The sequence below is a fragment of the Hyla sarda genome, chromosome 10 (assembly GCF_029499605.1).
Source record: "Hyla sarda isolate aHylSar1 chromosome 10, aHylSar1.hap1, whole genome shotgun sequence".
Taxonomy (NCBI): domain Eukaryota; kingdom Metazoa; phylum Chordata; class Amphibia; order Anura; family Hylidae; genus Hyla; species Hyla sarda.
The window spans coordinates 58,016,563-58,039,534 of record NC_079198.1 but is presented as its reverse complement, the minus strand read 5'-3'; the positions used below and the strand labels follow the sequence as shown (position 1 = coordinate 58,039,534).

Here is a 22,972-nt window from a genome sequence, read left to right as displayed (position 1 = left end):
GCTCCCAGCATGCCCTTTTTGCATGCTGGGAGCTGTTGCTAAGCAACAGCAGGAGGCTGTCACTCACCTCCTGCTGCTGCTTGATCGCCGCACAGGTCAGTCCCGCCGCCGTCGTCGCTCCTGGGGCCCCGATCCCAACATTAATGCCGGGGATCGGGGTCCCCAGCACCAGGGGTGCACATCCCGCACCCGCTCACGTCCTCCGGAAGAGGGGCGGAGCGGGTGCGGGAGTGACACCCGCAGCAGGCGCCCTGATTGGTCGACCGGTAATCCGGCCGACGAATCAGGGCGATCGTGAGGTGACACCAGTGTCACCTCACCCCAGCAGGCTCTGGCTGTTCGGGGCCGTCTCTGACGGCCCCGATCAGCCAGTAATTCCGGGTCACCGGGTCACTGGAGACCCGATTGACCCGGAATCGCCGCAGATCGCTGGACTGAATTGTCCAGCGATCTGCGGCCATCGCCGACATGGGGGGGCATAATGACCCCCCTGGGCGATATGCCGCGATGCCTGCTGAACGATTTCAGCAGGCATCGGGCACCGGCTCCCCTCCGGCTAGCGGTGGGGGCCGGGAAAGGACAGGACGTACTCCTACGTCCTCGGTCCTTAAGGACTCGGAAACGGGGGCGTAGGAGTACGTCCATTGTCCTTAAGGGGTTAAAGGAACTTGTTCCCTATCCACAGGACAGGAAATAAGTGTGAAATTGCAGGGGTCCCACTACTGGGCCCCTTTGCATGATCTCCAGAATGGAACTTTGAATGGAGTGGTGGGTCAGTTTGCATGCTAATGCTCCAACCATTGTCTATGGAGCTGCTGGAGATAGTCTAGAACCAACATATGAATTGGGTGCCATTCTGGAGATTGCAGAGGAATTCAGCAGTCAGACCCATGAACCGGGGATAAGACAACTTAATTCAGAATTCCTTTCGATGTGTACATATAAAAATGTAAAAGAAAAAATATTGAAATAACAGGTCAAAATCGCAAAGAGTGGTTCTGAGAAAAATATATTCTGTTGAGACTTCTGAAAGGGGCATCATTAGACCTTCTGTGACTCCAAAAACATCTTTCCACACAAACATATCTGCCACTATTCAAGCCAAAAGTTAAAAAGACATTGCTGCATATGATGATTTGGAGCGGTGATAGAGATAGAAGTTACTCCCAGGCTCTTGAGGGGGTTCAATGTCCTTTGCCACATTAAATAGCATGTTATAGTTTGATATTTTGCAATGGGGCCCAGGATCTTCAAGTTATGCTTCTGATTTGGACCCACACAAGACCTCTATGACAATACTATACATGACATCACTCGATTTTTCTCAGGAAGGCCCCAGGCTCTGGGCCAATAACTTGAAATGGGCAAATGTCCACGTAGAAAGCACTTATATGTAGGAATTCCTTCTCTTCTGCTGGTCTGTCTCCTATGAACTCTTTGCAAAGACATGATGTATACCAGTAAGAACTCTTCCAGAGGTTGTGTGTCCCTCCCCCACCCCACAGAAAACACATGATGGGGCTGAGCACTGCCTGAAGGTGACAGTGAAACCGATTTCGCAGGAAATTTCAGTTAACAAATAGTAAACTTCTTCCTTTGTATTGCTTAAGTTTACATACAGTTCACACACAGTCGTAATATATATGATTTTTATATTTTTTATAGAAATCATTTCAGGGTAGATGTCTTTCTAGTTTGCTATCTGTAATGCCATTACACCCAGTGAGAGGTTAATACACAGGAAACACCTGAACATTCTTCCACCCATTAAGTATACAACACAGTAGAATCAGTCATAGGGTTCACATACTCGCCATCGGGCTGCTGACAGCAATCACAAGATGTAAGACACAATAAAAAAATCACACCATATTTAAAGGGACTCAAGTTGAGTCTGTCTTAACATTGTTAAAGTGTAAAAAGTTTAAAAGTCCATTTGTGGAACATGGTCACATGACAGTCTGCAAGCTAAAAGTAATATTAGGCCCCTTGTGCTGATTATTGAATTAGGGTAATGGGCATTAATTTTATTTTTGCTTAAAAAATGTCAGCCACAAGCACACATTAATAGTATGGTAGATGTGGTAGAAGGAATATGGCTAAGGATGTGCTTTACATAGTCAGCTGAGTGGGGGAGATGCCTGGGCAAAAACATGTTGGCCATGGGTGCCTTATGCCTATTTCAAAAGGATATAATGCTTTTAAGCCAAGTAGTCAACATCATCACAAATGAGTGCAGTGTTCATATGATACTGAAGATCATCACATTGCCCACTTTTGCAGTGTCATCATCTCTTTACCCCATGTAAGTTTTAACTACTGTGGGGCATAGAGATATAAGTCACAGTATGGCCACTGTGCAAAAATATTCTTTCTATTACACTCTGCTGTGCCAAAAAATGTGCTAGGGTATCACTCTACGATAAACACCAAACCCCAGTCACCTAGGTGACAGGGTATAAACCCCTAAACAAAATATCCCCCTTACTAAGTATATGTATGTTAAAACATCACTTTTATTTATGAACTTATTAAAAGGTCCAGAAGAAGTGTATTAAAAACACCAGCACAGTCCCTCCAAGAAATTATTAAGCTCTCCTGCATGGAGTAGACATAAATATGGCGGCGTCTGCAGTACACTGCACTATGGGACTAGTAAACTGCTTTGTTAAAACCACAACACCTTGTCTCCCCTACATGTTTCGTGGTACCAACCACATCCTCAGGGGCTATGAGAAATATGACCACGTGAGAGAGAGGGAGCTGCTTTTTATAACATCCTTGGATCCTCCCCTTGCCAACTGGCCAATCAGGCACTGCCTTCAATAGATGTAGACCAGTACAACCAATGAAAACCTACCTTGTAGATTGATCACAGTAAGAGAAGAAGTAATTCCGGCCCATAACAATGACTTACACGGGTCGCCGGACATCCCCGTGCTTCCTGCTGGTGAGGTCGTTGTATCACCTGATCATCCTAAAGTCCCACGCATGCATGCGTACTTAATGCAAAGGATATGCTCCCTTAACAGAGATCACGGGAGGTGCCGCGTAATCTCGTGCATGCGTGGCGACTTAGAAATTCTCCCAGAACATGCCAAACCAGTGCGCATGTCTGGGGACTTAGAATTAGACAGCAGGATTTCAAACACTATGCACAAATGCAGTACTACAAAGGACTTAATGTCCATACAACTAGAGATGGAAAGTGTCTATTAAGGACAATACATACTGTGCTTACTATGTAAAATTTGTTATTAGAGAAACCACAAGGTAAGTATTAGAAAAAATATTAAAGTTTTATTTAGACTAAGAGGCTCCTATATTAAAACAAATATCATTAAAGAGTCATACTAGCACAGCATGTATATCTCTCCTTGCCAGGAATACATACTCAAAACCATACTCCTGGATTGGAGGATGATTTCAAAGTCAAGATGACACGTTTTTTTTACGCCCATCAACCTCCCCCCAGCTTCAGACAGGGGCAGGCAACACGGGCAGTTTTCTGAAGCCGAACATTACGGCAACCACATACACTTTGGGCCAATAGACAGAATGCTCAATGGAAATGGATTTGGTGAGCCTATTCAGGTACCATGTGATAATTCTCTGAATACTACTGAATTACAGATTATTAATTTATCTTCTCAATCTCTATCTGCTGATGAGATATCATTATTGAAGAAGGGCTTATCTTTTACCCCTACACCCAAATTTGATACATTTACATGGGTGAAAGATGTAAATTTGTTTGCCCATAAACTTTGTTTGCATAAGTGGCACCAACAACATACCAACTCTAATATGACAACTCAAAATAATGAGTTGATTGCTATTGAAGCCCTTGAAGATCTTCTTCTAGAGAATGAAGAGGACCCTCAGGGTTGTGAAGGTACTCTTACAAATTTGTAACCTAAGTCTAGAGTCACATCATCTATCTCACAGTATGGTAGTATCGACCCTTTTGTTAGCCTAGTAACTAAAGTGAATGAGACAATTAGACCTACATATAACATGGTACATTCAAATCTTACCTCAGGGGAATGCAAAGCTGTGGATGATTTGAAACGTAATAATGACATCATAATAAAGAGCTCCAATAAATGGGGTAATGTTGTTATTCTGGACAAGAGTGAATATATATGCATGACTATCACTCTATTGGAGGATCCTGATAAATAACGCAGATTACGGTCAGATCCAACTGTACCTTATCTTCAAGAACTAAAATCTCTCCTGATATCAGCTAAAGACAAGAATCTTATATCTATGGATGAGTTTAATTTCATCTATAACCTGAGTCCAACAATTGCTACATTTTACTCCTTACCTAAAACACACCCAATAGTATCTGGGAACGATAACCTCACACAGGGTGCCAGCATTTATGTAGATCAGTTTTTAGCACCACATGTTACCTCCCTCCCGTCTTTTTAAAAGACACTAAGGATACAGTCAATAAATTGCTAGATTTGACAGTCACTGATTCCACCATGCCATTTAGCACTGAGAGCACTGTGTTCCAAAAAGAAAATAATTTCCTCTGTAGTATTCAGCAGCTAATAAGTGCTGGAAGAATTAAGATGTTTTAATAGAAGTAATTTACAAATCTGTTTAACTTTCTGGAACCAGTTGATTTAAAAAAAAAGTTTGCCACCGGAGTACCCCTCCAAGTGCGCGTGCATGCGTGGGATTTTAGGAGGATCAGGTGATACAATGACCTCCACAGCAGGAAGTACAGAGATGTCCGGCGACCTGTGTAAGTCATTGTTATGGTCCGGAAGTACTTCTTTTCTTACTGTGAACTATCTACAAGGTAGGTTTCCATTGGTTGTACTGGTCTACATTTATTGAAGGCAGTACCTGATTAGCCAATTGGCAAGGGGGGGATCCAAGGATTTTATAAAAGGCAGCTCCCTCTCTTGCACGTAGTCTTTTGTCTCATAGCCCCTGAGGACGTGGTTGGTACCATGAAACATGTAGGAGAGATATTGTGTTGTGGTTTTAACATAGCAGCTTACTTGTCCCATAGTGCAGCGTACTGCAGACACCGCCATATTTACGTCTACGCCATACAAGAGAGCTTAATAATTTCTTGGAGGGACTGTGCTGGTGTTTTTAATACACTTCTTCTGGACCTTTTAATAAGTTCATAAGTAAAAGTGATGCTTTAACATACATATATGTATTAAGGGGGATATTTTGTTTAGGGGTTTATACCCTGTCACCTAGGTGACTGGGGTTTGGTGTTTATCGTTGTTGGTACCCCTTCCCTGCCTTGGGCAAGTGGTTTATTTTTAAGGGTTTCACCCTGGCACATCCTGGCACCATGGCATACCTGGTTATATAAATCTTAAGCAATATGTGTAACTAGGTAACAAACATGTTTACTATGTTCATGTATGCAGCTAAAAGTCAGTATATGTTCTGCTTGGCCGGTCTCAATTATGAAACTGTTTAAAATATTCTCTCAATGTATTTGGGGAAATGGTTCCTTAGGTTTTAGGAACAATTATGAGAACATCCTTAGCATATCTCAACATAAAATAAAAACTTAACAATTTAGAAATCATGTAAGAAGTTTATTTAACAAGATCATAAAGAGAATATCCACACCAAAAACTACTTATACATAGGTGCAAGAAAGAATTGTGGATTATTATAAAAAAAAGTCTATATTTTGAAAATTTAAAAATGTTTTCAATCTCCCCTCACAAATAATTTTGTTCCCCGTTATGTTATGGAAAAATGAATGAAAACATTAAAATGTACAATTAGTCTTGCAAAAAACAAATCTTTATATAGGCATGTAAAAATAATAGTGGTATGGCTATTAAAGGGTGAGGAGGAAAAGAAGTGCAACAGCAAAAATTGGCCTGGTCCTTAAGGAGTTAATGGTCGATAACCAAAAACTAAACAAAAAATGAAACAAAGTTTTTTTTGAAAAAACTAAACAAAGGCCAGTGATAGTGATTCATTAGTACCCCAAAATTATAGTATACCTAAACTCTGTGACAATTTATGACATGTCAGAAGTTGTGATCGGTGAGGGTCCAGTCATTCGGCGATCGGACACCAGGAGGCAAGGTAAGGGACCCTCCTGCTGTGCCTCAGCTGTTCGGGATGATGCAATTTTGCCCCGGCGATCCTGAACAGCCCCCTGAGCTAGCCGGCAACGTTTTAGTTTCATTTTAGACGCGGCGATCAACTTTGAACCACGATCAGTGCCGCATGCTATTAGCCATGGGTCCCGACCCGCTATAACGTGGGGCCACATCGTGCCCCACATTATAGAAAGGGAAAGGACTCAGGACTTACCGGTATGTCCTTGTTCCTTAACAGGTTAAATCTATTCTGTCTGGGCCAGGGGATTTACATACAATGCATTTGATAAAGTGTCACTGTGATTTGAACAAACTATTGGCATGTTGCCCAGACATGTCAAAAGTTTAGTTTGCCCTAGGTCTTACTTCTGAGACCTTCTGCGATCAGGAGTAATAACCCTGTGAAGTGCACAGCAGCACCCTTCACTCCTCAGCCAGGCTTTACTCCTCTTTTCACTCCATAGACTTATGCAGTGAAAGGGATATGTTTGACCAACGGCTGGGGAGTAAATATGCACGCTGCCGCGTATTTCTGCTAGCTGTAACTCATGATCGCAGGGGGTCTCAGGAGTGCCATCTAAACTTTTGACATTTTCTGACAAAATGTGAAAAGTTTATTCAAATGACAATGACGCTATAACTAAATCTTTGAGTGGAGGACAGCCTAGCAATGACTCTGGATGATGACTTAATGTTTTTCAGATCATCTTGTTACCCATGTTTACAATTATATTCATAAGGAAAAATATGTCCCTTTCTTTTCTCCACATTTATAGTGATCTTTGAATTGTGTTCTGCACTGTGTGGTTTCCTCCCTTGTCTAATATTCCCTCCACCTTGTTCCAATATTTACTCTGCAGGTCCAATAGATTTGTCAGTTTGTCTATATAACTTTCAGATACATTTAATCTTTTCATCAGCATTCAATAAAATAAGGTAAAATAAGATGCAGCAAAGCCCATAGATGTGAGTTGCTGTTTGAACCTTTCATGGATGACATATGTCATGACTACACAGAGCATTAATATAGGTCAGGATAACACATTACAGATTTACATATTTTAAATAATTCATCAAAGCGAATTCCAACCGTGCCAGAAATGAAAAACTATTTTGTACAGCTGTACGAGGAGATGAAAGCCGGCCGCTGTTTTTTAATAACTACTTCACTCTAATTTCTGTATTTACACATTCAAATGGCTCATATCATCTGAAGAATCATTAATACATTCATTGGGAGTTTAGGAATTTTAAATCCAATATAAAGATGCTACAAAGCAAGACCTATATAAAAATATTCAATACTATAGTCCCCGAAACAGTAATGTATTCCAGAAAAGTAATGAAGTATGCTCTATTAGCTATCATTTCTACATGTAAGGGCTCGTTCACGCTGCCTTGTGCTCCAGTAAATGAAGCTCTGTTGGCTAGTCTGTTGAAACGATGGAGTTGAGCAGAGAAAATAATATTGAATGTCCTTTTTTTTTTTTCCCTGCTCAACCCCGGTAAAACTAGATCCCTGACAAACCCAGTCCAGGTCAATAAAGTAAACAAATATATCACCTCAGCCATTTCCTGCATGGACCATAGATCAAATGACCTGTACCTTAACATTGGAAACTTAAGGCTGCCATCCATTTTTTTTACTAATAGTTATCTGTTCTGACTTCCCCATACACATGTATGTTCGGCCTGGGCAAACGTTCATATGGGGAAGGGTAAGCCACAGTCACACAGCTCTGATGCTAAACAATATGGTCAGGCGTTAAAAAAATTTGCTTACTTAAGATTTTCAGTTTGTAGGATGTGGATGTTTAAAGGATAACTCCTGTGAAAATTTCAATGACAAAATAAAAATCTTAAAATTTGACTTATGCTCGGCCACCTTTTGCCTGCGGTTACTACTGGAATCAGTCTTTCATCTTCCAACCTCTGTCTTTTGATGCCAGACACTCGGCCGATGATAGGCAGAGGGCCAGTGTGATGTAATAGCCCGGGCATCAGAAAGAAGGCCTGGCCTGGCCACGTTACATCACACTATCAATCATCCTATTATCGGCCAAAGCAGGACATAGCTGCAGGCAGTGATTAGCTGTGCACACAGTGTAATGCGTCGGGCACCGAAAGCTGGAGGAAGATAGGGGCAGAAGGTTGAGAGACCGATTCCAGCAGTAGCGGGGGAGCGGAGGACAGTAAGTCAAAGTTTATGGGGTTTTTGTTCCGGCAGCCCAAGCATACACTAGAAGGCACACTATGTAAAATTCTTAACTAACTTTACTAGCTGCTGGTTATAGTACCTGTTACCCTGTACCATGGTATATACACTGATTGACTCATTCTTCACTATTACCTCTTCACGTGAATAGGAGAACCCTGTGGTACTTTGTGACCACTTATAGCATGCTGCACTTTCTTTGCCCGTTATATCTGACTGAACTACTGACAAACTAATAATATAGTAATTAACAATTATGACTGGACGGCCAGTTACCACTCACATGTCTCCATATATGTATATTGTTTAAAGGATTTGTATTGTATTTTTGACTATACTGCTTGTTATTGTCACTAAAGCAGCACTTTGTATCTGGGCTATATGCCAGGCATGGCAACACATGTAATCTGCCCTGCATTCCAGCCCTGCCCATCTTCCATATAAATCATGCTATTTTGATTTTCCCTTTATTAAAAATGACTGAAATGTTAGTTGATGGTTTAATTCTAATGAAGTCTAAATAGCATTCAGTTTTGATACTGAAATAGTCTTCAAAGAGCCCAACAATTTAAAAAATATATATTTTACTGTTATTAAAGTGTACCATTTGCGCTGGCCATGAGTGCATTACCCAGCTGTCCCCTGCTGCCGGTGGGGCTGGGATTCGCATGTCGGGATGCACCCGCTTGCGAATCCCAGCCCATCACTTACTTTGGTCCTCCGCTGCCTCTTCCGCTGCCTCTCAGCTCCGGCGCACGTGTCCCCGTCTCATAGAGTGTGCGCGCGCCGGAGCTCTGAAATTTAAAGAGCCAGTACGCCTATAATTATGTGCAACACCTGACACTGCCCTATATATACAAGAGTAGTCCGGCACTGCGAGGATACTAGGAGGCACTGGATGGGGGTGGATGACAACTGCTGGGTGGGGATGTGTGGTGGTGCTCTGGATGTATAACAGTGCATCAACAGTGTAATCTTCATATACATACAAGAAAGGAAAGAAATACCAGCAACTCACCAACTTCACTTTATCCATCTTCTTCATTGGAATAAATACTCACATAAGGTAGAAGGGAGGGGATATGTGACAGGGGGGGAAACCACAGGCGACAAGCTCCGTTTCGTACTCAGTTAGTACTTCATCCGGCCATACCACTCTGTTTGGATAAGTGGACTATATACACAGGTAAGACCTATCAGTGACCACCCACACACGTGATGTGCAACTTCCGAGATGGAGGCAGAGCAGATCACAGGTATACCGCTGTATCAGCTTTCTCATTTAACCCTAAAGGGCTGTTGCAATGGATCTTAATATCCAATGCAGCTCCCTTTTTTAAGAGAGTTTTTTCTATACTTTCTATACTTACGATTTTTTCGAGTCCCACAAAACTGAGAATTTCGGGGTTATTCCCGTGCGACTCTCTCACATGGGATATTTGCCAGGTCGCCCCCTTTTCTGTTAGTCCGTATGGAAAAAAATTTTCCCTGATCTGGATAAACAGCTGGCGACGCGTTTTCCCAATGTAAAAGAAGCCGCAAGGGCAGAGAATTGCGTACACTATGTTTTTGGACTTGCATGTTATCAATTTGTTTACTGTGTGATGTATGGACCCTACTCTTAGGTGTCTCACTGCCATGTTAAATTTACAGAAATTATAGTTTCTACATTTCAGGTTTCCTTTAGGTGAAACATCTCCTAGCCATGTTTCTTTGTTCTTCCTCTCATCCTTATTTTGGGCTACTTGTAAAACGTCTCCTATTGTTTTGTTCTTTTTATAAGTGATCCTTGGTTTTCTTAGTGCTACTTCTTTCAATATGTCATCTGATTCTATTATATACCAGTTTCGTCTTATTGCAGCTTCGATTGTTTTATTCATTGACGAGTTATTGAACACAAATGTAAAATGTTTGTCAGGGTTAATCTTTGTTCTTTCCTTCAATAAATCGTTTCAATTTTTTTAATCTACTTTTAATCTACTTTTTCTAATCAATTCTGTAGGATAAGCTCATTCTTCTAACCTTTTTGTGAGTTCTTTGGCTTGTTCTAAATATGTTCCCTCACTACTATTGTTCCGTTTTAAGCGGATAAATTGCCCGTATGGGATACCTTTTTGATTGCATATCTGTGTGAACTATTAAAGTGCAATAATGGGTTTCTGGCTACATCTTTTCTATAACCCTCTGTAGCCAAGGCATTCTGTACATTCTTGATTTTTACGTCTAAGAAGTCAAGTGTATCTCCCCCAAACTGGCTAGTAAAGGACATATTCTCAGTGTTAGTCCCATTTAAATATGAGACAAAATCTGAGAATTGCTGCTCATCTCCGGACCAAATCACCAATATGTCATCGACATATCTTGCATAATTATTAATATACTGTATGTAAGGGTTATCTTGGGTATAAATTTATTTTTCTTCAAAGATGGCCATAAACAGATTTGCGTATGTGCAGGAGACCAGCGTGCCCATAGGGGTTCTGGTTTCCTGCCTATACCAAATATCTGCTTGTTTGAAGGTACTGTTAGTCAAAACAAAAAGCAACCCCTCACATATGAATTTGATGAAGGCGTCTTATTTACCGGTCTGCGCAAGGTATCCCCTCACAGCCTGTACACCCGTATCATGTTGGATTCGGGTGTACAGGCTGACGACATCAATAGAGCATAATTTAAAGTTTTCCTCCCAGTACATTCCTTCAATTATTTGCAGCAGATGACGCGTGTCTTTTATGTAAGACGGAATTGATGCTAGCAGTGGATTGAGGAGCCAATCCAGGTATTGTGAAAGGTGTTCTGCCACAATGGGTCTTCCTGGGGTTCGGCTCAGTGACTTATGCACCTTCGGCAAGTGATACCATTTGGCAGGTCTTCTGTCTATTCCCGAAACTCAGGCCCTCACTAAATACATTTAACAAAATCTTCAAAAAGGCTTTATCAGGAAGTCATCTTTCCCTGCCAGAGCCATATTCTTCATTGTAGAGAAAAAAGATGGTTCTTTGCGACCCTGCATTGACTATCGCGTACTAAATAAAATCACCGTCAAGAACCGTTACCCACTTCCCTTGATGTCGGAGTTATTTAATCATCTGCTTGGGGCGAGGATCTTCTCCAAACTTGACCTTCGAGGTGCCTATAACTTGATTCACATAAGAGAGGTTGACGAATGGAAGACTGCATTTAATACTCGGGATGGACATATTGAGTATCTTGTGATGCCATTCGGACTCTGTAATGCTCCAGCAGTCTTCCAGGAATTCGTTAATGATATCTTTTGTGACCTCTTATACACCTGTGTCGTAGTCTATTTGAGCGATATTCTCATCTACTCGCCCAATGTTCTGATTCATCGTTCCCACATCCACCAGGTCTTACAATGTCTCTGAGACAACCATCTTTACGTTAAACTGGAGAAGTGTGTTTTTGAAAAAAACTGTCTTCCTTTTCTGGGTTACATCGTTACTAGTCAAGGTCTACAGATGGATCCTAACAAGTTTTCTGCTGTACTGGTCCCGACCTACCAGCTTAAAAGCTATTTTAGCGTTTTCTTGGTTTTGCCAATTACTATTGCCAATTTATTCCTCATTACTCCATCTTGGTGGCTCCCATTATCTCTCTCACCAAGAAGACTTCTAATCCCAAGGTTTGGACCCCAGAGGCTGAAGATGCTTTTAAACAGTTAAAGTCCATCTTCACTTCGGCTCCGATCCTGTCTAGACCTGACTCTAGCAAGCGTTTTCTTTTGGAGGTGGATGCATCTTTGGTTGGAGCAGGTGCTGTCCTAACACAAAAATCATCTATGGGAAGAATTGTAATCTGCATTTTTTTTCTCTAAAACTTTCTCTCCCGCGGAGAAAAACTATACTATAGGAGACCGTGAGCTCTTGGCTATAAAGCTGGCCTTGGAAGAATGGTGTCATCTCTTGGAGGGTTCTGTACATGCTATTACTATATATTCTGACCACAAGATCTTCAGACAGCCCATAGACTCAACCCACAGCAGACCCGATGGTCTCTGTTCTTCTCCAGATTTGACTTCTACATCCACTTCTGTCCTGCAGAGAAGAATTTATGAGCTGTTGCTCCTTCCAAGTCTTCTGATGTGCAAGACCGAGAATCTCCTCCTCAGAATATTATTCCTCCTGAGCGTCTCATCTCTGCAGCGCCAGCAAATCTTCAGCACCTGCCTCCAGAAAGACTTACGTATCTCCCCGTTAAGTCTTGAAATGGGGCCATTCCTCTCTTCTGGCTGGTCATTCTGGAACTTGTAAGTCCCTACAGCTCATCTCCAGACAATATAGGTGGCCTAGTTTAAAACAGGATGTAGTTGATTTTGTCTGTTCCTTTTCGGTCTGTGCCCGGGATAAGACCCCTCATTCTAAACCTGCAGGTCTTCTACAGCCTTTGCCTGTTCCAGAGCTCCCCTGGACCGATATTACTATGGACTTCATTACTGACCTTCTGTCTTCCAGAGGCAATATTGTTGTTTGGGTGGTAGGGGACCGATTTTCTAAAATGGTTCATTGTGTGCCGCTGCCTGGACTTCCATCTGCACCGCAGCTTGCTAAACTGTTTCTTTTCCACATCTTCCGTTTACATGCATTGCCTTCGCATATTGTATCTGACCGTGGAGTCCAGTTCATCTCTAAATTCTGGTGGGCCCTCTGCTCAAGTCAAGTCAAGCTACCTTTGTCCCTTTAAGATCAAGAAATGTTTAAATCCTGCAGCCTACTATCTCCATCTGCTGTCCTCTCTCCGGATCCTGAATTCCTTCCTCCCTCTTGAAACCTGTCAACCACAACTGCTTTTCTAAAAAAGACATCTCCCCTACTCCCATCTCTGGTACCTCTGATGTTTATGTTGTTAAACAGATTCTGGACGCTTTTTTCTTGTGGATTGGGAAGGATTCGGTCCTGAGGTGAGATCTTGGGAGTGAGAAGAAAATATCCTGGACCGTGACCTTCTCAGTAAATTTCTGAACTGCAAAAGAAGGGGGAGACCAAAGGGGGGAGGGGGGACTGTTACACATTGCGCTCCGGCCACTTGTGCTGGCCGTGAGTGCATTACCCCGCTCTCCCCTGCTGCCGGTAGGGCTGGGATTCGTGCATGTATGCAAATCCCATCCTGTCACTTACCTCGGTCCTCTGCTGTCTCTTCCTCTGCATCTCAGCCCCGTCTCATAGGGCGTGCGTCGTGTTCTGACCCTTCCATTACGTTATTGACTACGCACCTTTGCCGTCTGCCTTGACCCTCTGCTAAGTACGACTTTGTCTCTGCCTCGTCCTACTGTAATTTGCCTCGCCCAGCTACCTGTGTGGTCGAGTCATATCGGGGGTAGTGACCTGGGTGTCGCCTGCTGCAGCAAGCCCATCCTGCCTTGCGACGGGCTCTGGTGAAGACCAGCGACACCTTAGACTCTGCTCCTGATATGGCCCGTGCCATCAGCCACACAGGTCAGTGGATCCACATCCAGCAGTGTTACACTGTAAATAACACCATTGTATGTATATTTTTAACCCCTTAAGGTTTTTCCGTTTTTGCACTTTTGTTTTTTCCTCCTTACCTTTTAAAAATCATAACCCTTTCAATTTTCCACCTAAAAATCCATATTATGGCTTATTTTTTGCATCACCAATTCTACTTTGCAGTGACAGTCATTTTACCCAAAAATTCACGACGAAACGGAAAAAAAAATCATTGTGCGACAAAATCGAAGAAAAAACGCCATTTTGTAACTTTTGGGGGCTTCCGTTTCTACGCAGTGCATATTTGGGTAAAAATGACACCTTATCATTATTTTGTAGGTCCATACAGTTAAAATGATACCCTACTTATATAGGTTTGATTTTGTCGTACTTCTGGAAAAAATCATAACTACATGCAGGAAAATTTATACGTTTAAAAATGTCCTATTCTGACCCCTATAACTTTTTTATTTTTCCACATACAGGGCGGTATGAGGGCTCATTTTTTGCACCATGATCTGAAGTTTTTATCAGTAGGATTTTTGTTTTGATCGGACTTTTTGATCACTTTTTCTTCATTTTTTAATGGTATAAAAAGTGACCAAAATATGCTTTTTTGGACTTTAGAATTTTTTTGCGTGTACGCCCTTGACTGTGCGGTTTAATTAATGATATATTTTTATAGTTCGGACATTTATGCACGCGGTGATACCACATATGTTTATTTCTATTTACACTGTTTTATTTTTTTTTATGGGAAAAGGGGGGTGATTCAAACTTTTATTAGGGAAGGGACCTATAACACTGCACACACTGATCTCCTATGCTGATCACTGGCGTGTATTAACACGTCTGTAATCAGCGTTATCAGTGGTTGACTGCTCCTGCCTGGATCTCAGGCACGGACCAGTCATTCGTCGATTGGACACAGAGGAGGCAGGTAAGGGCCCTACCGGTGTCCTGCAAGCTGTTCAGGACGTCGCGATTTAACCGCGGCGGTCCCGAACAGCCCGACTGACTAGCCGGGATACTTTCACTTTCGCTTTAGAAGCGGCAGTCAGCTTTGACCGCCGCTTCTAAAGGGTTAATACCGCACATTGCCGCGATCGTCGATGTGTGGTATTAGCCGCGGGTCCCGGCCGTTGATGAACGCGGGGACCGACGCAATGTGATGCTTCATATCGCGGGAGCCGGCGCAGGACGTAAATATACGTCCTGCGTCATTAAAGGGTTAATATAACTTGGTTCAAAAAAAAATTCTGCATATTTTTGGGTGATAAAATGCTGTCCTTGCAGCTATTGCCTGTGTGTCTCTGTGAGGAGACGAAATACAGGAAGTGAGGGCAGGACAAGCAGGGCTCCGTGCAGGCTCCTAAGCTGTCAGTCATCCTGCTGTGTGAACCGAGGGGATGTTACAGAGCTTCACTTCACAAAGCCCTGCTTGTCCACCCACACTTCCTGTATTTAGTCTCCTTACAGAGATCACAGAATTCTGGGGCGCTAAGTGCTTAATTTTCACACTTCTCCCAGTTCGTTTTAATGATTGGTGGGAAAATGATCATTAGCAGCAAGCCAGGAAGTGAAGCACTGCTCAAGCACACACTTCCTCCAGCTTATTCTAATGATCATGGGCATTCACGGCTGACTAACCAGACCCCCAACTTGTTTAAACATTTTAAGATTTATCTCTGTGGCATGTCAAAAGTTTTGTTAACCCCTTGGGGACGGAGGGTTTTTCCATTTTTGCACTTTCATTTTTTCCTCCTTACCTTTTAAAAATCATAACCCTTTCAATTTTGCACCTAAAAATCCAAATGATGGCTTATTTCTTGCGCCACCAATTCTACTTTGAAATGACATCAGTGCTTTTACCCAAAAATCTACGACGAAACGGTAAAAAAAATCACTGTGCGACAAAATTGAAGAAAAAATACCATTTTGTAAATTTTGGGAGGCTTCTGTTTCTATGCAGTACTTTTTTTCGGTAAAAATGACACCTTCTCTTTATTCTGTAGGTCCATACCATTAAAATAATACCCTACTTATATAGGTTTGATTTTGTCGTACTTCTGGTAAAAATCATAACTACATGCAGGAAAATGTATATGTTTAAAATTGTCATCTTCTGACCCCTATAACTTTTTATTTTTCGGTATTAGGGCTACTTTTTTGCACCCTGATCGGAAGTTTTTAGTAGTACCATTTTTGCATTGATTGGACTTTTTGATCGCTTTTTATTCGTTTTTTCATGATATAAAAAGTGACCAAAAATATACTATTTTGCACTTTTGAATTTTTTTGCGTGTACGCCATTGAACGTGCAGTTTAATTAACGATCTATTTTTATAAATCAGACATTTCCGCACGTGGTGATACCACATATGTTTATTTGTATTTTCACAGTTTTTATTTTTTAAATGGGAAAAGGGGGGTGATTAAAACTTTTAGTAGGGAAAGGGTTAAATGATCTTTATTAACTTTTTTTTCACTTTTTTTTGCAATGTTATAGCTCCCATAGGGGCTTTAACACTGCACTAACTGATCTTTCTCATAGGAAACGATTGATCAATGATTCTGCAGCTTGACTGCTCATGCCTGGATCTCAGGCACTGAGCAGTCATTCTGCGATCGGACAACAGGAGGCAGGTAAGGGGACCCTCCTTGTGTCGTACACCTGTTCGGGATGCCGTAATTCCGCCGCGGCGAACCTGAACAGCCCCCTGAGCTAACCGGCAGCAATTAGTTTCTCTTTAGACATGGCGATCAACTTTGAACGCCACGTCTAAAAGGTTAATAGCGCGGGGGACCACGATTAGCCATGGGTCCCGGCCGTTGTTAGAGGCCGGGCCCGACCCGCTATGATGTAGGGCCCCAACAGGTTAAATAACAGGAACACTATAGGTTTAACACATTTATTTATGTAGGAGTATTCTGGTGGCACAAACATTTTTCTAATTGAATTTTCTCCAAGTGCTGTAAAAAATATAAAAGCAAGCATACTCTCTTACCCCACCTCCCCCACCCCTGCCTCCGCTACCATTAACAACTGATTACCAAGACAAATGATTTGTATTATGTTTTTGTTACTATTTACACCTAACTCAACAATGTTGAAAATTGTTGAGGAAAAGGGTATAACTGAGAGGAGTTGTTAAGTACATCAAATAAATAATTAGTGGATTCCTTTTTTTTCTATTCTTTGTATTCTAATTATCTATCTATTCTAATTATTGTTGTTGTTTTTCCTGGCACTAACTCTTTAACTCCTACCTGACCTATGGCGTACATTTTTGACATGGGTTTAATATGGTGCAGGATCTGGGGCCCACATACAATCTGCAGCTGACACCAGCCATTAATGACCAAAATTGGAGATCACTCCCATTCCGGTCATTTAACTGTTTAAATTCTGCAAATTAACAGCAATTGTGAAATTTTTGGCATGCATACCTGATGCCTAGTGGCCCAATCAGCCACCTTACGGTGTGTAATCATGGGGTGCTGATTGGTTGTCATAGCAGCCTGATGTCTGTAGTGGCCCTGATGTCTACCAGGAATTGACTATTGATACAATAGAGCACCAATCAAATAATACATATGTAATACAACGATCTGTAAAATCAATCAAATAATTGCTTACAAAATGCCACTTGGGGGCAAAAAAAAAGCATTAAAAAGCGGAATAAATGATTTTAAAACCTATCCCACCCCCAATTACTTTTTTTTCTATTAAAATAAAACAGAAATTGAAATCATGCTGAATCAAAGAGTAAATTAAGCATGTCAGTTTTACTGTATGCTGAAACATTTCCATTTTTTTTTTTTGTTCAGTTTTACCCTACAAATATTTTTTTTTCTGGCTTTTTAAAACATTATGTGGTAAAATAAAGTCTGCCAGAAAAAAACACAAATTTTCCTGCAGAAAATAATACAATAATTTCACTGGAAAAATAAAAAAGTTAAGGGTGAGGATGAAAAAAAATTGGGTCTGGGAACATGTTAAACATATATCAGAACGGTTCCATGAACTTTAACCATTTCATATATGCTTCTATTTGACACACCATTATGTTTTCTAATTGTAATGACTTTTTAGGGCTCTATTACATGCGCTGGTGTAATTTTTTATCACAAATATATTGCAGCAAAAAATATGCCGAGATTCTTGTTTATACTTTTCTGTGAACAGTCTGATAATCCAGCACCTGCAGGATTCCATTGTTTGTCGCATAATATGATTTATCATTAAATTAATATACGTACAATATAATATAGCAATATACATAATTGTTGGTAAGAGTTAACATGTCTTTCGTTTTTTCCACCAGAACAAATCAAGATGGTCTATAAAGGATACCCCGGCAATGCTACTGATGAGACAAAGAGCTTTTCCTGAAGACAACAGGCCTCGAGAGCCCAACCTTATGTCACATCAGTCACCAAATAATATGACACCAGTAAGACTACAAGGACAGTTAGTGCATGGAGTGTCTACAACCTCTTTGCCAAGACCATGGACTAATACCTCAAGACAACTCGGAAGACTAACATACTATTGATCATCTGTAGACTCTGATAAAGATTTTATTCCATTCCAATTTTACTGATCACAAAGAAGATACAACCTTATTTTTACAATTCCTAGGCTGGACCTTGACTACTTGACAACCTACTACTTTCTATCTCTATCCACTGCAGAATTTATTATCTTGGTAGTTTGATCATTGACATAGTAAGTTTGGTAGTAAAAAGACAGAGGTGGATCTTTTATGCTCTATTGATGTCCATTATATGAAGCTGAAACTGAAAATGAGTGTTGATATGTGAACAGCGCCATAAGGACTCACATGGATATTCAGGATGATTCCACTTTTCTCTGCATTCACCATTTTGCAGCAGATCTTCTTATAATCTGTTCCTATTGTGTCTATTTAAAGGGGTACAGTGGGAAAAAAAATTCAAATCAACTGGTAGTAGAAAGTTATACAGATTTTTACATTACTTCTATATAAAAATGTTAATCCTTCCAGTACTTATTTGCTGCTGTATGCTCCACAGGAAGTTGTGAAGTTCTGTCGAGCCTGACCACAGTGCTCTCTGCTGACATCTCTGTTCGTGTTACAAACTGTCCAGAGCAGCAACAAATCCCCATAGCAAACCTCTCCTGCTCCAGACAGTTCCTTACACAGACAGAGGTGGCAGCAGAGAGCACTGTGGTCAGGCTGGAAAGAACTACACAACTTCCTCTGTAGCATACAGCAGCTGATAAGTACTGGAAGGATTAAGATTTTTATATAAAAGTAATTTACAGATCTGTAAAACTTTCTGCCACCAGTTAATTTGAAAACATTTTGTTTCCTCCGTAGTTCACCTTTAATGTATTACTATAGTTATTTTCAGCCGCTTCAGTCTTTTCATACACAGATAATTTACATATTATCTTTCTGGTTGCTACTGTATATAGACATTCCTTGCTTTGTTTACCTTACACTGCATTGTTTTGTGCAATAGTATAAAGACTGCTGCCTATAATGTCTATGCAGTTTGGTGTAAAAGTAGTGAGCCCCTATTATACAGAGCTCTCCCCAATACACTCCCAGACAAAAGTCATGTATTTGCTGAACTATTACAGTGTGCAGAATGCATCGGAGGCTGAAAGATGAAAAACAAACATGTATTCTGCAAATGCAGATTATAATAATTAACCCATAAAAAAATGCTGATGTTACAAGGTGGCACTGATGGAAATGACCGATATTGTATGAACAGATAAGATCTAATAGAAAGTCACCCATTTAGTGATGCAGGAAAAACATGGTGTACAGAAAGAAGCCAAAAAAAATAGGAAAAGTGCAATTGTCTTATTCAGATTAGGGTTACATGGAGACTTTTTCCAAGGGAATCTGTCATAAGTATCACCCGCACTAACCTGCTGGTACAGGATTACAGTGCCGGTCACATTGGTGAAAACCATACTAACTGATCTTCTGTCTGTGGCTCCCTTCTTCTGTAACCCCTGGTCTTCTGGATATGGGGTGTTTCAAAGCCCCTCTTGCATGGTGATGTCCGGTGTTCTGAAGATCTGAGCATGCTGGCTTCTTCATTGTCTCGCCTCCTCCCCCTGTGCTGAGCCTCCTATGCTGCAGAATGGAGCTTCACTCTGCGGCATAACGGCTGTGGCCTCGGTTGTTGCACATGTAGAGGAGACCTGTTAAGCTGCAGAGTGAAGCTTCATTCTACAGCATAGCAGGCTCAGCCCAGAGGGGGAAGGGGGGTATTATAATAAAGAAACCAACATGCTCAGATTTTTGGAACACTGGACGCCACCAGAAGACCAGGGATTACAGAAGAATGGAGCCACAGACAGAAGATCGGTAAGTATAATTTTCATCAGTGTCACCCGCACTGTAACCCCGTACCAATAGGTTAGTTCGGTGATACCAATGACAGGTTCCCTTTAATGAAATTGTTTTATTTCAACACAGCTGCATACAACTAATGTATTTCTGTGAACTCTAGGTAAACATTTATAATTCATACAAATAGTAGGGTAAGAGCAGAACCACATCATCAGGTTGTGCTGCAGTTATATTGTGGTTGTATTGTGGTTGGCCGAATGCTGCTGTTAACCTGCATTTTTTATTACTTGCCAGTTTTGCTATTTAGCAATTAGAGTGTATTTAGATTCACTTCAATGGTAATGCTTATTCGTTTAATTTGCTGTTTCTGTGTCTGCTTGAATATTGCCTCAGTCGCACACAGCAGAAACAATGACGATGTGGCCAAGATCTGAATGTTACACAAAAAACGTGTCGAAACTTACTATTAGTCCAGCACTGGACACACTATTTGGCAGGAAAAAGACAGGAGCACAGAAACTGTTTTGTGAACTGGACCTAAAGCGAAACATCCCAGCATAGGGGAGGCTCTATGTTAGAGAGGGGGAGTGGCCACAGGGGCAAAGGGAGGAGTTTGTGTGGCCTTACCAGTGCATCTATGGTGGAAAGGGCTAATTACCATATCTAATAAAACGCTTCTCACAGGACAATGGTGAAATGGATCGCCAAAAGAAAGGTATCAGTTTATTGAACAGGGGGTGGTGACAGTTTACCTTTAGTGCCAGTTTTTCTAGTAGGCTATGTTCACCCTATTCTGCCCTCCACTGATCATACAGCAGGGCTGGTGCAAGGAGCTAATTTTGCAGCTCCCTTAACTCAGTCCATTGGCTCCGCCCTTTGATACACCCCACCCTACCACTGGGGTGACACACTGTAACAAACCCCCTCCTCACGTAATCACCTTACTACTGGGGCAACACAGTTTACAGAGACAGTGTAGTAACTTTCTTGCAGCTGGCTGAGCTGCGCCCCATCAAGAGTGGGCTATAGGCGGCTGCCTCTTTTGCATATAGGTGGCACCAGCCCTGTCATAAAGCTAAGTATGGGCAAGGACAAAGAAGACTATACACCTTAAAGGGGTTTTCCAGGAATTTTTTTTTATTTGACTATGCTACAGGGGTTGTAAAGTTAGTGTAGTTCATAAGTGTCTGTACCTGTGTGTGATGGTTTTCCCACAATTTTTATGTGATTTTCACCCAATATTTATTTTTACAAAATGACTGTTGTCTTGGATTTTTCCCAGTCAGCTGATGATAGGGAGCCTGTCTGCTTCAATGGGTGGAGTGATCGCTTGGTGGGAGAGGGATCAATCTGCAACTAATGATACAGCTGTAGGCACCCTTCCTTTTGTTTTAACAGCTGTAGGCACCCTGAAAACCACAGGTCTTTTGATGGATGCAGCTCATTTGTGTTTCAATGGGTGGGGTGGCTTATGTGTGGGAGGGAGGAAATGGAATTGTGGGACTTGTAGTCAAAAAAAGAAAAGTCAAACAGGAAATACCAGTTCACAAAAAGCTTGCCACAGTGTTATGGTAATCTCTCAACATAGCTATTTAGCCACCAAGACAAGCGCAGATCCTTCCTAAGCATGTCCATTACTGTCTGCCAGGTACGTACTAAAATCACCTTATGGTGGATAACCCCTTTAATGTTAAACAAGCACCTTGTAACATTATGAACTTTACTGGAAATCACAATGCTGTTAATAGTTGTTTTTTAATCTCTTTATTTTGGCTATATTTGTCTTCATAAATTTGTTTTTTTTGCAAATGAATGGATTATATAAAATGCCAATATGTATGGCGGCTCACTTATATTACATAGAATCTTACAATAGTAATTGTATAATTTAAAATTGATAATAAAATGTGAACTGAAATGTGTTTTTGATTAAAATGACCAAATTGTGTCCTGATCACAAGATTATTGCCAGCACTATTGTATACTTACTTAATAAACAATAATAAACATGCAGAGTTTATGCAGCGGAAATTCTGCAGCAGATTTACTGCAGACCCATTGATGGGTAGCGACATAATCCACTTTGGAAATTTTGCAGAATTTCCATAGTGGATTATGTACGTGTGAACATACCTAAACACTAATTTGTAAGATAGCTGACAGTCACTTAAGAGCCATGACAAGGGCCAGACTGGCCTACCGGGATACCAGAAAAATTCCCGGTCGGCCGTCCACCCAGTGGTTTGGTGGGGGCAGCCTGTGCCTGGCCACCAGGCTGCCACTCAAGCACACAAGGTCTTGACTTTAATATCAGGACCTTGTGTGCAGTGGCAGCAGAGTGGCAGAGCTAAGAGCTATTAGCTCCCAGCTCTGACACTCACTCTCTAGTACCTGTCGGCAGGGTTGCACATAGCGTCTTTCACAATGCCGGCACCATGATTACGTCATATCATTGTGCCAACGACGCCTTGACATACACATTCTGTGCGGACTGGACGCAGACATTACTGGAGCAGACAGTTCTGCTTGAGCGCGGTGGGAAGGTGAGTTTTTCTTTTTTTATACTTAACCTTAGCTAATATAGAGGAAAGGGGGGGGGGGGCTGACTGCCTACCTGCACGTCTGTCTATATATCAGGGGGGGGGGGGAGAGGAGAATGGGGGGCTGTACCAACTACCTAAAGGGGGCTGCTGCTATTACTAACTATAGGGGTCTGCTTATGCTACTGACTAAAGGGGACTGCCTAAAGGGGGCTGCTGTTTCAACTGCCTAAAGGCGGCTGGTGATGCTACTGCATAAAGGGGGCTGGTAATGCTACTGCCTAAA

At 41.6% G+C, this 22,972-nt stretch overlaps 1 protein-coding gene across 1 annotated transcript in view; it reads left to right on the top strand.

Annotated features, from left to right (window-relative positions):
* Window positions 1–18,421, top strand: part of FAM83E (family with sequence similarity 83 member E) — a 61,700-nt gene extending 43,279 nt beyond the window's left edge. The window contains exon 6 of the mRNA XM_056543346.1: window positions 18,116–18,421. Within this exon, the coding sequence (XP_056399321.1) occupies window positions 18,116–18,346 (231 nt within the window). The 3' untranslated portion in view covers window positions 18,347–18,421. The remainder of the gene's footprint in view (window positions 1–18,115) is intronic.
* Window positions 18,422–22,972: the final 4,551 nt, after the last annotated feature.